Source organism: Seriola aureovittata, chromosome 4 (genome assembly GCF_021018895.1).
Source record: "Seriola aureovittata isolate HTS-2021-v1 ecotype China chromosome 4, ASM2101889v1, whole genome shotgun sequence".
Lineage (NCBI taxonomy): Eukaryota > Metazoa > Chordata > Actinopteri > Carangiformes > Carangidae > Seriola > Seriola aureovittata.
In genome coordinates this window covers 6,682,167-6,698,605 of record NC_079367.1, presented here as the reverse complement: position 1 = coordinate 6,698,605, position 16,439 = coordinate 6,682,167, and the positions used below count along the sequence as shown (strand labels likewise).

The 16,439-nt window shown below is 43.5% G+C and overlaps 1 protein-coding gene across 1 annotated transcript in view; it reads left to right on the top strand.

The window, feature by feature from the left end:
- The first annotated feature begins 5,173 nt into the window (after positions 1 to 5,173).
- Positions 5,174 to 16,439, top strand: part of chrd (chordin) — a 19,550-nt gene continuing 8,284 nt past the window's right edge. Inside the window, exons 1-10 of the mRNA XM_056373333.1 lie at positions 5,174 to 5,611; positions 7,567 to 7,670; positions 7,758 to 7,884; positions 10,460 to 10,609; positions 10,744 to 10,855; positions 11,101 to 11,188; positions 12,228 to 12,369; positions 12,630 to 12,767; positions 13,645 to 13,727; positions 15,959 to 16,106. Coding sequence (XP_056229308.1) covers positions 5,470 to 5,611; positions 7,567 to 7,670; positions 7,758 to 7,884; positions 10,460 to 10,609; positions 10,744 to 10,855; positions 11,101 to 11,188; positions 12,228 to 12,369; positions 12,630 to 12,767; positions 13,645 to 13,727; positions 15,959 to 16,106 — 1,234 coding nt within the window. The 5' untranslated portion in view covers positions 5,174 to 5,469. The remainder of the gene's footprint in view (positions 5,612 to 7,566; positions 7,671 to 7,757; positions 7,885 to 10,459; positions 10,610 to 10,743; positions 10,856 to 11,100; positions 11,189 to 12,227; positions 12,370 to 12,629; positions 12,768 to 13,644; positions 13,728 to 15,958; positions 16,107 to 16,439) is intronic.

Sequence of the window (16,439 nt, the reverse complement as noted above, 5' to 3'; positions counted from 1 at the left end):
AGCGGGCCGCCTCTTATTACCATCATTATCAGCATCAGCATAACAAGAGGCTGGAAACTGCATCATGTGCATCGTTCTTGTTCTGCTGCTCTGTCATTTGGGGCATTTTTTTCTTTCTTTCTTTCTTTCTCTCTCTGTCTCCGGCTTTGATCTGATTATTTTTGGCGTTGAAGATCATTTCCCAACATCTCTAATGAGTTCCCTCCTCTAGATGTCTGCGTATGATAGAATAACCCGCCTCAAATGCACACATTGGCTACGGAGTGCTAGAGGAAACGCACAATTACAGCAACATGAGTCAGTAAATAACGGACTCTTTAAGATGCATTTCGTGCAAATGAATATAGAATAAACTTTGAGGTTGCATATACTCTGATAGGATTTTGTTCTGTGAGTGATATTGGAGCCTTTTTGGCGCCATAAATGTTCTGTGTCGATCCAGGAGCAGAAAAATCAGCTGATTGTTTTTTTTATTCCCCTTTTTTTATTCTTAATTTTCAACTAATCACATGGCAATTTAAACCTGATTGTAAAAGCAAAGAGTAAAACATGTCATGCTTGTTAGTGCAGCAAGCTTCCATGTGATGAGGAACAGGTGGTGCGTGCGTGTGCTTGTGTGTGTGTGCGTGTGTGTGTGTGCGTGTGTGTGAGGCACATCTGCCATCAGGCTATCATAGCGAATACTGGCTGAATATTCACACCTCCACCAGTCCGACCAGCAAACAGGATGCGGTCCCCCTGTGAATGAGTGAGTGTGTGCTGGGTAGTCAGACAGACAGATTTAGGGGGGTGGATGGGTTTGGGGGGCACTTATGACCTGCAAACCGGGGCGTCTGACAGACAAGCGCAAATACACAGTGAAGTATGCATGTTGGTGTGTATCCATCCAGTTGCACCATTATGCCATTAAGGATGATTTACAGCCGACACACACACACACACACACACACTCTCTCTCTCTCTCTCTCTCTCTCTCTCTCTCTCTCTCTCCTCTCTCTCTCTCTCTCTCCAAGTTTCGACTGCGTCTGCAAATGGATCCTGTTTGTATGAATAAACATCAACTCTGCAAGACTTCTTCCTCTCATTTACACACTGAGTGAGGAAAGACCCATTGCCCCCCCCCCCCCCCCCCGCTACCGCCAGCAGCACAACATTAGCTTTACAACTGAGCGGGCCGCCTCTTATTACCATCATTATCAGCATCAGCATAACAAGAGGCTGGAAACTGCATCATGTGCATCGTTCTTGTTCTGCTGCTCTGTCATTTGGGGCATTTTTTTCTTTCTTTCTTTCTTTCTCTCTCTGTCTCCGGCTTTGATCTGATTATTTTTGGCGTTGAAGATCATTTCCCAACATCTCTAATGAGTTCCCTCCTCTAGATGTCTGCGTATGATAGAATAACCCGCCTCAAATGCACACATTGGCTACGGAGTGCTAGAGGAAACGCACAATTACAGCAACATGAGTCAGTAAATAACGGACTCTTTAAGATGCATTTCGTGCAAATGAATATAGAATAAACTTTGAGGTTGCATATACTCTGATAGGATTTTGTTCTGTGAGTGATATTGGAGCCTTTTTGGCGCCATAAATGTTCTGTGTCGATCCAGGAGCAGAAAAATCAGCTGATTGTTTTTTTTATTCCCCTTTTTTTATTCTTAATTTTCAACTAATCACATGGCAATTTAAACCTGATTGTAAAAGCAAAGAGTAAAACATGTCATGCTTGTTAGTGCAGCAAGCTTCCATGTGATGAGGAACAGGTGGTGCGTGCGTGTGCTTGTGTGTGTGTGCGTGTGTGTGTGTGCGTGTGTGTGAGGCACATCTGCCATCAGGCTATCATAGCGAATACTGGCTGAATATTCACACCTCCACCAGTCCGACCAGCAAACAGGATGCGGTCCCCCTGTGAATGAGTGAGTGTGTGCTGGGTAGTCAGACAGACAGATTTAGGGGGGTGGATGGGTTTGGGGGGCACTTATGACCTGCAAACCGGGGCGTCTGACAGACAAGCGCAAATACACAGTGAAGTATGCATGTTGGTGTGTATCCATCCAGTTGCACCATTATGCCATTAAGGATGATTTACAGCCGACACACACACACACACACACACACTCTCTCTCTCTCTCTCTCTCTCTCTCTCTCTCTCTCTCTCTCTCTCTCTCTCTCTCTCTCTCTCTCTCTCTCCAGAGGTTTGCCTGAGAGCAAATTGATAATGTCCTTTTAATGATGTCACATTTGGGTCTGTAAAAATCTGTTGCTGCATGTTTCTCCCGCGCCAGGGTTGTTGCGCTCTCCTCCGAGAGATTCCTGGACTGAGGAGCGATATTATTTATAAAAAAAAAAAAAAAAAAAAAAAAAATTAACAGGAACATTGTGTCTGCTTCTCATTAAGAGTCCTGATCGGAATCGTACGTTTGCTCAGAGTCATAAAGCGCCGTCCACTGTTAATCGTCTTTATTGGTCCATAATGTTTCGTGCGCGTTAAGATGACTTGTGAGTCCATGAGTCTGCGGCCAAACTGTGGGCTACTCACGTGCATGAGCAAAAAAAAAAAAAGATTTATTCAACAGGATAGAGCCTATTCAATACCAATGGAAAAACAATGCGTATTCATTCATCCGTATGTATGTATTCCATACATTTGGATTTTTAGGAACCGAAAAAGTCCGAACTCCTTTAGGAAAATCATGCGATTAAAAGTTGTTTGTTCGTCAGGAAACGTAAAACTGCAAGACACGACAATTTTAAACGTTTCTCTTGAATCCATAAGAACCGCTCTTTAATTCGGCATAGGTTTACACTTTTAATAATGGGTTATTAATATCGTTTCCCCGGAGTCAGCTCTCCCGGAGCAGTGTTGATACCTGAGCGAGCGTTTGGAAGCCGATTGAACGATGTCGTCAGTTGCAGATCTTGTATCATATTTTATTTTTCATAAACTGTCTCATAATGAAATAGAGTTTGGAGCCGGTTTCTAAAATATGCGCTGGACGCCTCCAATACACACACACACACACACTCACATACACACAAAAACTCAGTTGCGTCATTATCCCAATGGGGCTGTAAGTGTACTGGGTTTTTGTTAGCTCCAATAGACAATTTACCATCCAGTCTGCCTAATGAATCACCGTGTGCAGCGCAGAAGAAAAGCGTCGCTTATCACCCTATGATGAAGTGCAAACAGGCCATCATCGACTCCCATCGCTGAGGGGAGGGAGGGAGGGAGGGAGGGTGGATAGGTGGGAGGGGGGTAGAGAGAGAGAGAGGCGCGTGAAGCCCCACACCTGGATGGAAGTGGCTCCCACAGGTCACATAATGTGACACATGCATAAAAATAACACCTTGCCCTCGCACCTTGACCCGCACTTTTGGCACAGAACCGATTAGATTTGGCACTTCTTTTTTCTTTGTAACACGAGGTTTTAGTGTAAAACCACAAGAGTTTAGGCTTTTTAAAGAGGGTTATCAGTTGCCTTCCTGTGGCTCAAGTAGGGAACAGAGAAATCCAAATGAAAGAAAATGGAAGTGGAGGGTTGCTGCTGTCCCTGGGTGGTTCTCAGAGTGGAGTCTGCAGACTTTAATGGGAACAAACAGGAAAATGAGGGACATTATATTCTCAGTGTTTTGAGCTTGTTTACATTGCAGCAAACCTTAGCTGAGGTTACACGGGACAATATGTACAGTAAGCTTGGCAACATCATCAGCATCATTACGGATTATTATGATCAAAATCCCCAATCAATCACTCCTTTATTCCAAACATTTCAGCCACATAATAACCCTGACCTCCCCTGAACCCTGCTGAAATAAATCACCCATGAGCACCACTACAGTAATGTAAACTTGAACCGCACAGCGTTTGTCCTGCCCCCCCCCCCCCCCCACCCAAGGGACCCTTGTGAGGAACTGGACTGTTGCTCAACCGGCTCTGTTTTGTTTGATGGGAACATTTCCCAGATCTAAATAGGCCCTAATAAATTTCACTTGTTGTTGATGTTGTGAAGCACCACAATGGCCAACGTGAGCTGTAAAAGATTTGAGGTTAAATGGCTTCTGGCACCTGTGTCCGTGCAGGAGGGCCTACAAATTTAACTAAGTCATAATAAATGGGATTTTAAGTAGACCCGTCTAGGTAGGCTTTTAGGCAAGCCAAGAGAAACAGTTCGAGGTCTAAAAAGGGGACAGGGGGTTTTGCAGAGGGCCAGGACAAATTGAAACTGGGTTGCTTTGAGGTATTCCAACTATTTTCATTTGTTTCTGTTAAGTCACTTAGGTCTCAAAGGCCCCAAACACACTTGAAAAAATAGACGGTGCAGCCAGCCACAGCAGCAGACACTCACACATTCCTTACTGTACATGATGTGGAGATTCACACTCTCTCTGCAGGATCTCAGATGTAGTTCTCCTTCGCTGACTGAAGAGTGGCACCGACACTGAGCAGATTCTGCAGGTTTCAAATCAGAGGATAAGCTGCATTTTATTTGAATATAATAGTTTTTAATTCATACGAATCATTAATTTTTTTAAGTTGCGTTTAATGTTTTATCTTTACACATATCCACATAGTTTTTGTGGTTGCAACCTCCTTGGTAACGCATGCTTTGTGCAGCACATTGCTGCTTCCACCTGGAATGAAATGTGCTGTATAAATAAAGTTTTGCATGTTATGGAGGATAAATAACAAACAGTCAAAGCAGCATTTGGTACCAGTGACCAGCTCTTACCACCATAATAATAACAAAAATAGTGAAATAATCAAAGAAAATAAGAGAAGTAAAAGTGCTTATGAAACAAAAGTTTTGTAATTTTCATGGTTAATGCAATATGCCACTCAGCCTATACTTTTTAATCAATACTATTTAATCAATAATAAAAAGAAAATGTAGGGACTTTCCTTCTTTTAGTGAGAATATTTCTACAGCTTCACTTTGTCCCTCTAAAAGTTTGTTTTGGTGAATTGAAAGTTTTGGCACAAAAAACGCATCAGACGCAGCCTCGTTTCCATATCTTAAGAATTCGTGAATTGATAGGGGCGTCGATTTCCCTTTCCATCACCCACCCCACCCCCACCCGTCACCCATCCCTCCCATCACCCCCCCCCCCCCCCCCCCCCCCCCCCTCCAGGCCGGTGGCTGCTTCAAGCTGTCAGGGAAAACGGGGCTATAAAGCAGAGAGGGACGGGACTCTGAGGAGGCTGTTGGTGCTGAGGACACACACACATACACACACACACATACAAACGGTTCGTGAAACCTCTGCCAGACTGAAACTCGGATGATTCAAAGCTTTCAGTCAAATGACATCGGACATTTGGATATAAGGAAGAAACTTCACATTTTTTTCTTGTTAAGTTGTTCAACCACTCGCTCCGAGTCGACAGTGGCTTCTTGAAAACAGTCGCAACGCGGAGGTCTGAGGGAAATATTTCGCGGAGAGACGGAAAGAGAGGGAAGGATTGGGATGCTGGTTCCGCGCGCGCTCCGCTCCTTGCTGTGCGTCCTGAGCTGCGCGTGGCTGCACACCGGAGCGGCCTCGCGGCTCAAGTCCCCCGCTCTGCCCATCCAGTCAGAGAGAGAGCCGCTGCCCTTCAAAGGCTTGTCGGGTAAGATAATTAATCATTACAACTGTCTTTTCTTATAGCTACAAACGTTTAATATTTGATGTTATAGCCAAGTAGAAGAAGCACGTGACGGTAGCGAAACTCCGTTTATAAAAGCGTAATTTCTGATGGAACAAGTCCTGGGTATCATGTCTTTGTGACTTTAAAGTAACTACATATTTATAATGAATTAATAGAAGCCGGTATTCAATTCGGCTACCATCCAACACAGCAAGCAACCTACTTTTACCAACAATTTCAAACTTTAAACATAGTTATCCCTGCATTTGACCCGACAGCCAAAGGGAGGCAGTAGCGAGCGCTAGCGAATTATCACTTTAAAAAGTCCAGATTTTATTTAAATTAATTCTTTTTAAAACCTTACAATAACGCCGAATTGAAGTGAAGACACTACTACTGCTATCAGAAGTAGTATGGATATGTTGTATTCATATTTTATGCTTAAACAAACAAGAAAACTATAAATTGCCTCCATGATGTATGGGATTCTGCGCTGCAGGTCATGAACTCTAGTCTCCTGAGTTCAGCTCCCTGTAAAGCTGCATGCGACTGTGAAGCGGCTTAATAGTCCTAGTGGTTAATTTTTTTTTTTTTTAAATATTTTTCATACAAAATTGAGTTTAATAAAAAATGGTGCTTTTAACTCCCCCCACTATGCATAGCCAATTTCCCTGAATTTCCATGTATACACGAAAATGTTCCTCAGCCCCTGGGTTGCTCATGTGTTAACTAGCGGCAAACATCTGAGTCATAACCGCAGTGAATGCCATTTGATTCATGTGTGAAAAAAGCCCCTACGTACAAAGCTCATTGCGGTTTTTACAAGGTAACTACTCTTGGAGTTCAAAACTGTGGGAACTCCACGGTTATAACCACTGCAGCCTCTCAACGTGTAATTCACTCGCTGGAAACTGTAATCAATCGACTTTCCATTACAAGCATTGGCTCCTCCGAGATGATTTATTTCAGCAGAGACAGAAGTGGCAGGCAAAGCGAGCGGCTCACAGTTTGGCTCCCTTTAACCGGACTGGACTGTTTAAAGTTGTGTAGTCACTGTAATGAAAGAATAATGTGAACCAGGTTGGTAGCAGCGAGAGAGGCAAAAAGGTTTTCAGCTCCAGTGCAGTTGGAGAGGGGTAACATCACGTTTCAGACCACACACACTTCTTACAGCCACTTATCCTGACCAAAAAAAAAAAAACCCACTATAATATCCCTGTAGTAACTCAGCGTGACTAACACTCAATTATAATTGTAGTATAGTAATAATAACACTAAAAACTATTTTTATGTCCTGTAACATCAATATACAATGCGCTCCCTACACAATAGAAAAGTGATGTGTTTTATTTTCTATAGTTATGACTCCACTCCTGAAGTGAAACAGTGACTATAATTAAGTAGGTAACTGTCCTACTGTTTTTTTTTCAGGCAGTATTTTTTTTTTCAATGAAATGACATCTGAAAATCTCTTTTACAAGGTTTTGGCCTACATTGTGTGCATTTCTGGGAATCTCTTGATAATCTTTCAGTGGAAAATTGAACGTCTCCCCGCGCTTGCTCATGGATCATTAAGATGAGACAGGATGCAAGGTTGAGTCCCAAAACTCATGAGGCATCCAGGGAGTTTCGGTCGCCTCCAAAATGCCAGGGTAGTGAGCTGTGCGAGATTTATTTGTTGAAAAATATTTAGAGTTGGTACAGTGGTCCAGTCTGTGTAGTTTGTCATGCTGGAATCTGACACTTAATAAAAGTCAGGGAGTTTCACTTTTAAATATCAGGAACTTTATGTAAGTATAAAAAAAGAAAAGAAAAAGCCCTCTTCTGAAACTGAAGTCTTCTTAATTAATTCAAGCGTCATTTAAAAGGGCAAAACCTCGCATGTAATCATGTCATTTAACTCAGTTTCTAATTGAGACCGTGTGTTTGTGTTGCAGGATGCTCATTTGGAGGTCGGTTCTACTCCCTGGAGGACACATGGCACCCAGATCTGGGGGAGCCGTTTGGCGTCATGCACTGTGTCCAGTGCCACTGCGAACCCGTGAGTTTTTATCTCAGTCTCTCTCTCTCTCCTTTCTACGTTGTGAGTCTGTTGTATGATGCGACCTGTTCCTCTCGCCTCGTGCAGCAAAAGAGTCGCCGTGGGAAGGTGTTCGGGAAGGTCAACTGTAAGAACATCAAACAGGACTGTCCGGACCCGAACTGTGACGATCCAATCCTCCTGCCGGGGCACTGCTGCAAAACCTGCCCTAAAGGTATACACGCACACACACACACACACACCTCCTCACTGCTCTGTGGTTTTAACTCTCTGGAGTCCGTCTGTGGTCGCTGGTTTATTTACAGTAACAATAACTGTACAGGCAAGCTGAGGAAATCAGTTTAAAGTGCTGCTTCCTCACACAGTCTGCAGATCATACAACATTTTTTGAAAGAAAGAATTGTCAATATTTACCCATAATTTGAAATGAGTTGGAATAAAATCCCTCAGCATGTAAATAGACTGTATTATAATTTCAATTCTTACATGTTTCTGCTATAGTGGTACATAACCCAAGTGTTATTTCATATATCTTTGCTTCCCTGCAGATTATAATTTGTCAGACTCATAGCAGTGTTTGTGCTGAAAGAACAGATGCAATGCAAGGGGTTAGGGTCGCTTTGAAATGTGCTACACAGAGACAGAAATGGATGCATAAGGGTTAAAACTGTTCAAATTAAAGGTTTTAACAGTAGCTGTCCACTTGAAATGAGAAAACAAGCAGGCACAGTTTAAATCACTATAAAAACCCTTATGGGAAAATGAACGCTCTCCTCCTCTGCCACGGCGATGGCTTCTTTCCCACAGTTTTGTTTATTCTTTGTTTGAATCATACCTCTCTCTCTGGTTCCTCCATTTTTCCCATTGCACTCTCATTTTTTTTTTTTTCACTCCTCCCTCTCTGGGTCAACTAGTTAGTCTTCAGAACAGCTGCTGGACACAACGAGCGGGTCGATCGATTTTCCATTCAGCCGTCATCTAATAAGACATTTTCTCCAACCAGCTGCAACTGAACGTACCACCCATCTATTCACACGTTCGCCACTTACACAATCCCACCTTATTAGAGAATTAGAGCTCCCCTGCACATGCTCACACACACACACACACACACACACACACACAGGGTGGGTCTTCATGCCGCGCTGTTATTCAGCAGATTGGGTGTTTTTTTTATGCCGTGGTGTGTCTGGTAATGGAATGGAAAGTAAAGGTAAAGCACCGCGGGGACAACACTGCGCTGTGTGTTGTGGTCAAGTTTTAAGGAAAAGGTTGAGTGTGTTTGTCTTACCTTTGGCACCGACGCAGCGAGTATGTTTGTGTAAGTGATGGAAAGTGATGTTTGTGTGTTTATATATATGCATGTGTGTGTGTGTGTGTGTGTGTAATGACTGGTGCACCTGAGGATACAAGTGCTGCTAAGTGGGGAGAAGTGAGAGTGACGTTGCCCAGAAGCCCTTCAGCGTGCCCAGTGGAGCAGAGGAGTGAGTGAATGATGAGATCTGAGATATGTATATGTATATATATATATATATATATATATATATATAATATATATATATATATATATGTATATATATATATATATATGTATATATATATATATATATATATACGTATATATATATATACATATATGTGTGTGTGTGTGTGTGTATGTGTGTGTGTGTGAGAATCAGACACCAAGAAAGAAAGCAGACACCCAGCTGAGTTCCTCAGAAAACAACATTGGAGGAATAAAGTTGACTAAGAGGCCATGTGTGGTTTTCTTTCTCAAGATCATGACGGTGTATTCAGCTGAATGAGCATGTGTTACTGTGTGTGTGTGTGTGTGTGTGTGTGTAAAGCATTTGGGTGTACACATTACATCAGGGTTGGACCGGGACAGAAATTCATCCCTGGACTTAATCGTTAATCGCTGAGGGGGGTGGGGGTGTTAGCGGTGGAGGGGGGTGTCAGAAAGGATTGAAACTTCTCGTTTGTGATTGCCGTACACACACGCTCTCACAGACACACACACAGACACACACACACACACACACACACACACACACACACACACTCACACACCTGGAATGACAGGTAGACAGAGAGAGCAGGTAAAGACACCGACGGTCCACCGGCCCGCCGCTGCCAGTCCGACACTGCATGACGTCAGGATGCTCAGCAGCTTGTGTGGAACAGCGGGTCATTGTTGGGATCGCACACCAGCGTCACTCCCAATTCTCCTTAAGCTGTTTCAGCTGCAAGAAACTACCCCAGCTAGTTACCCCTGGCCGAGAGAGAGAGGGAGAGAGGGAGTGGACTTTAACCTTCACCATTGGCTTGAAATTGGCGTCTGACATCCTCTAAATCATTCCTCGTCCACGCATTTCACACTCTTTATCCTTACTCAAAACATAGTCGAGGAGGAAAAAAAAGAAAAGAAGTGCACAGCCGCTGCTTTTAGTCTCATTTGTGCACCAGACTTTGGAGAGCGACTGGAGCAGAATGTGTTTTGAAATGTTTGGGTTCACATGGTTTATCTTGCCAGAAATGAGAAAAGCACTCGCGGTAACGGTGCTCCTTCCAGAAAATTGAAAACGAATAAAACATGTTCGTATTTGTACAAAATCAGATCAAATTAGACTTGATTTAGGTGAGTAACCAGAGGCCAACAACAGCTATATATACTGGCAAACTGCACACGGTGTTTAACATCTACTCTACTCTATATATTTGCTTTATATTGTGTGAGTGTTCAGCAGGTATCTGGGCTTATTTAACTGTTTTCCTTTTCCCTTCTGCAGATGATGACAAGAAGCAGACGGACTCTGTGCTGGAGAGCTTTGAGTATTTCCATGAGAAGGGCAAAGAGAAGGAGGACGACCTCCACAAATCTTACAATGACAGATCTTACCTGAGCTCTGAGGACATGGGGCCCGGGGAGAGTCGCACTGGTGAGCAGCAGCACTTTGTTAGACAATTGAGACACACCACGAACACAAGGAGCACGACATTAAATAACAAACAAAAAACAGGAATGCTTATTATGGCATGTGTTTAAAATATCTTAAAATCCCTCCCCCTGCAGATTTTGTAGCCGTGCTGACGGGAGGTACAGACTCATGGAGCTCCAGCGGTGTAGCCAGAGCTCGCTTCTCTCTGACCCGAACCAGCCTGGCCTTCTCCATCACATACCAGAGGTAAAACACACCGTCTGCCGGAGCTGAAATGTCTGCTCTGAATGAAATTTTTTTTGGGGAGTTTTAATTCAGCGGCGCTCATCCTGACTTCCCGGCTCCTCGAGCGTTTATCTGAAAACAAACTTGGAAGAGTTTAGAGCAGCAAATTTAACTAATATGTTCAGATTTTTCTGCTGTTTGAAAGGTAACAATACGGAGTTATTAACCTATGTGACCCTTTCTGTTTGTCTCCCTTTACTTTGCAGGATGAGCCGCCCAAGTAAAATAGTCTTCCTGGATTCAGATGGGACCACTGCCTTTGAGTACAGGGTTCCCAAGGGACAGTCAGACATGGTGAGAGCCACTGTCACATAAACAGAAAATAATCTTTCTTCCGTTGGTGTTGTTTTTGTTACGTGTGCATGTGTGTCTGTGTATTTCCTGAGAGAGCGAGAGAGAGAGAGATGAAGTGTCGGTATGATAAGTGGTCTCACATGCTCAAAATCTGACTTCGTCTCTCGTAACTCGCCCTGCAATAACAAATGATAAACACACACACACACACACACACACACACACTGACACTTCCTTCCTTGTGCTTCATTGGCTCTTTGTAAACATCGTAAACTCTGATTGTGCGACTGCGGTTAATGTCGACACTCGCTCACCATCAGGTTTGACGTGAACAAGACTGCGGTTTAATAAAAAAAAAAAAAAGCTCAGATATTATCCTGATAAATCAGAAAACTAATATGTTGGTGTAACAGTAGTACCCATTCATGCAGGTCTACACGCTCCCTCCATCACTACACATCATTTCCTGCCAAAATACACACATCTCCTCATTCCATTTCAGACCCCAACACTCTGCTCAGCGAGGCAGGAGCCCCCTAAATACAGGTCCCAGAAACTGGCCTATTATTATTTTTAGATAAATGTCAGTGTCAAGCACCGGAGGACCTTAGAGAAAACACTCTGGCACAAAAAACGGAAGAGGAGGAGGAGGGGGAAGGAGGAAGGAGGAAGGGGGTGGGGGGGGTTGAGGGAGTTTGCTGGAGCAAAAACTTTTGGAAAGGGAGAATTTTTCACACGTTACATCACCGCTTAGCAGGGGGACAGAGAGAGTATCGCTAATTAAAATGGAGATTACCCCCGAACTCTTGAGTTATGGGGTGCCGGCACACCGCCACATTTCTTCCCTCCGCTGTCGAGAAGAAGTCGCGGTTTTATGGTTAACGTTTGCGGCCTCGGGGGGGTTGAGAGCGCGATCACATGATTTGATGTATTTAGCAGATGTGCGCGTGTTGTCTGTGTCTGTTTGCGCCCATGTTCAGTCCTGTCTTCGCTTCACCTGCCTGTTTGTCTGTGTGTGTGTGTGTGTGTGTGTGTGCAGATCTGTGGCGTGTGGAAGAACCTGGCCAAGCCTCTAATGCGACAGCTGCAGTCTGAACAGATGCGCATCCGCATGACTACGTCGACGAGCCGGCGAGAGGAGGTGGAGGGGAAGATCATCAAACACAGAGCTCTGTTCGCTGGTGCGTGTGCATGCAGGATATTCTAGTATTTCATTTTGTAATATTCTGCGCGCCTTTGTTTTTGTGTTGCAGCACACAATAAACTCAATATTTACAAATCAGTATAATTGTATACATTCTCATGTAATCTTAAAAAGCCTCGCGTGGATTAATGTAGTGCAAAAGTGAGGGCTTTGTTTACAGAGGAGGATTTGTATAACAAAACTGTAAGAGAATACAGACAACTCAGTATGTTAAACGTGCGTGTGTCTCATGTGCAGAGACGTTCAGTTCGACGCTGACATCCGAGCAGGAGAATTCAGGCATGGGAGGCATCGCCATGTTGACGCTGAGCGACACAGAGAACAACCTTCACTTCATCCTCATCCTGCAGGGACTCGTCACACACAAAGACAAAGGTGAGAGAGAAGGGCGGCGGGAAAAGAGAATACGGTGACTCTTAAGACGGAGAGAAACCCGAGGATGGATCATTAAGGTCACAAAAGGTCACAAGCTGTCACAACAAACACTGACCTTTCATTCCTCCTTTTAAAAACTACAGGCTGGGCTTTTGGGATCATTATAAATTACACCCTCATTTATTTGAAATCCTTTTTTTCTTTATTTTTACTTCATGATCCGTTCAAACAACGTGATGGCTTCTTAAGACCTTTTCAATCCAATCCTCCTGTGGGACTCAAGTGAAACCAAAAGTAATGAAACTAATGAGTGAACACAGATTAAAACAAAGCAATGAAGCAAATTTAAATCATAGGCATCCAAAAAATACTAATAAATTAAAATACAAAAAGTTAAAAAAGTTAATAAATAATGCATCAAATTGTCCTTTATTCTATGAAGTTATTTTCCTTTTAATACCTTTCTTTTATTTCTGGTTATTTATTTTATTTCTACTTTTGTTTCTGATTTTACTCACTTCCAAACATCCTTGTTTTAGTATTTTATTATAGTTTTATATAGTTATAGTATTATATTAGTTGTTTTTTTTATTGCTTTTATTCTGTGTGCTAAACAAGTCCTATTGATGACTGATTGATTGATTGATTGATTGATTGATTGATTGATTGATTGATTGAATGAATGAAACCAATCCAGATAAATAAAACCAAAAAGTGGGGTGTGCCTTTCTATCTCAAATCCCTTTATAAAAAGGGGTACGAGAAAATGAAACAAAATGCACCTTCAACCTCTAAAACCTTCTTCAATCATTGAATTTGAACAGTTGATTATTAGTAAGTATTGATGAGAACTGTCTCTCTCTCTCTCTCCTATCAGAGCCTCTTGTGGTGCCCATCCGAGTCCAGCTCGTGTACCGCCAACACGTCCTGAGAGAGATCCGAGCCAACATCACCTCTCACGTGAGTGACGACACACATTTACCTCTGAGTCTACGCTTTGATAAACACCGGCTTTTCAAGATGGCCGCCAATCATTTTTTTCGTATTTTCCTGCAAATTGTTTCGGAAAAAAAAAAACAGCTGATCAACATGTGAAGTAAGTGGTGAGGTTTTAGGGAAAAGTGTTATCTTGGAGGAGTAGGAGGAGGAGGAGGAGGAGCAGTGTTGTTGTCGTCGGTTAGGAACATATGACACAGCAACACACACACACCCCCCTCCCCCTTCTCCTCTCCTCGTCTCTCCTCTCCTCTCTGAGAGACGGATGTGGTTTGGTCACCACATCCCCAGCGCTGTTGTTGCCGCCGCCGCCGCCGCCACTCTGATCACAGCTAGCTAACCTGAGACGTGTCAAGAAGTAGAAATGGATGGAGAGAAGAGTGACACGGGGAGGGATAACAAGAGGAGAGAAAGTGTGTGAGCGGAGCTTTTGCAGGAGACAGATGTGAGCGAGGGATGAGAGACACAGAGGAAAAGAGGGGAGGGAGGGCGGTGTAGGGGATGGACTGCGTACACACTCCGCACACATGTCAGTGGTTAGTGGTCTGTGGGCTGAGATGGATGGAGGGAGGAAGGAGGGAAGAAGAGGAGGAGGAGGAGTGATGAAAAGCGGGTCTGTTTTTAATTCTGCCAGGAATTGCATGAAGGGCCGATGCGCTCCTTTCAAGCCGAGCGCTGAGAGAGACTGTCCGTGAAAAATATGTGAAAGGTTTGAGCTCGGCAAACACGACCTCTGCGAGTGTCCCCCGAGCGAGACGCCGAAACCAAACCGCTGACTCATCCCCCAAGTCCGGCTGAGTCACGGCGGCCTGTAGCACGCAGCACTCTCAGCTGAAAATGATGCGACTCTACAAAAAAAAAAAAAAAAAACACACATAGACAAGAATTTGATTCTTAAAATGTGTGAAGTGTTTTTTTTTTTTTTTTTTTTACTGGACCAATAATCCTGACAGTGTTACAGCTCTGCCTGATTTACACAAGACCCCAATATATCCTTCCTCGCCTGACTTCTCCCTCATTATTCTCTCCATTCATTCTCCCAAATACGAGTCACCCTCGCTCTCCCCCTTCTCTCTCCCCCTTCTCTGTTTTGGCTCCTCACCGCGTGGATTTATGGTACATGTATATTTATATTGAACCGAGGCCCCGAGGTCATAAAAGTAACATTTCTTCAACACGCTCGTACATCTGTCCTATTAATCCAGCATTTCTCAACGTCCCGATTCTGCCAGAGTCCAGTCGGGCCTGCTTGAAATTAAACTCTACTCAATATGAAACGTGTTAAGGCAATGCGGGCCATATTTTTTGCCCAGGGTTCAGGCATGCACTCATGAACGCGGTGATTTAAAATCTGTGTTTTTTATGTATAACAACTGTCAGTGTCTGTAATGGATTCTGACATTGTGATGCTTTTGTGATTGCTGAATTAATCTCATCAAGAGGAGACTTTACTGTCCTGGGATCTATTTTGCTCTTGGGGCTCAGCTTGTTTTTGTTTGGTATAAACTGATGTGACAAGTTCATTTTAGTTGGAAACAAATCTGCTCTGACTTTTTTTTTTTTTTTTTTTTTTAAAGCTTCATATCGTCTAAAGGTCTCTGTCCATGTGTTGTTTGATTATAGATCAGGTCTTGGTTTCTATATTAATACTGTGAAAGTATCAAAGCCTCAGTCCACAGAGAAGTGCACACAGCCTGTATTTAGAAACTGAGCCTTAAAACCAGCCGTCAGCACTTCCTGTAACTTTGTGATGTCACAACAAGGCAGTCAGTCATGCCCTAAGCCCCGCCCACCTGGACCCACCATCCAAACCTTGCAGGATTTGGTTTCTCTGAGTTTTTTTTTACCTGAAATCTGCTATATTTTTATTCAGTCACTCAGAAAACAGTCAGCCAATCAGAAGAGAGGCTCAGAGCCTCCTCTCTTCTGATTGGCTCACTGACCTGTTGTTACTGGAGCTCCAGAGAGAAGCCTGAGAGAGGAGATGTAAAACCACATCAAGATGGTTTTTGGTTCTTAAAACCACAAATATATCTTCTTATGGATCAACACTTCAACATAAAACACAGGAGAAGAAGAAAATATGGAGCTTTAATTACGTTGTTGTCGACATAAAACTTTAATTTCTGGTGCTGAAAAGATTTTTGTTCACACTGGAACAGAGTTTTGTATCTTAACTGTTTCAATCTGCGCAGGATCCAGATTTTGCTGAGGTGCTGACAGACCTGAACAGCCGCGAACTCTTCTGGCTCTCTCGCGGTCAGCTGGAGATCGCCGTGGCGACAGAGGACCAGGATCCCCGACAAATCTCCGGATTCATCACCGGCAGGAAATCTTGTGACAGTAAGTGACCCCCCCCTCCTTTCCCTCCCGCCTTCATGCTAACAAACTACCTTCACACGGGTGACAGACATGAAAGCTTTCAGCGAGTCGCTGCTCGATGCCGTAGATACAACAAACACGGCGGTCGCTATGAATGGGCTTTCGCGTCGCAGTTGGTTTGTGTTCGGGCATCTGTGGCTGTTTTTGTCATTGTCCTCTATAAATACTTCTTTTTTTTCTTCCTGTCTCCATCCTTTCAAGTCTTATCGCTGGGGGGAGCCATGTTTATAGACCTTCTGTTTGACTTGGTGGCCCACCAAGACTGTGTATGCATGTCCGTGTGTGTGTGTGTGT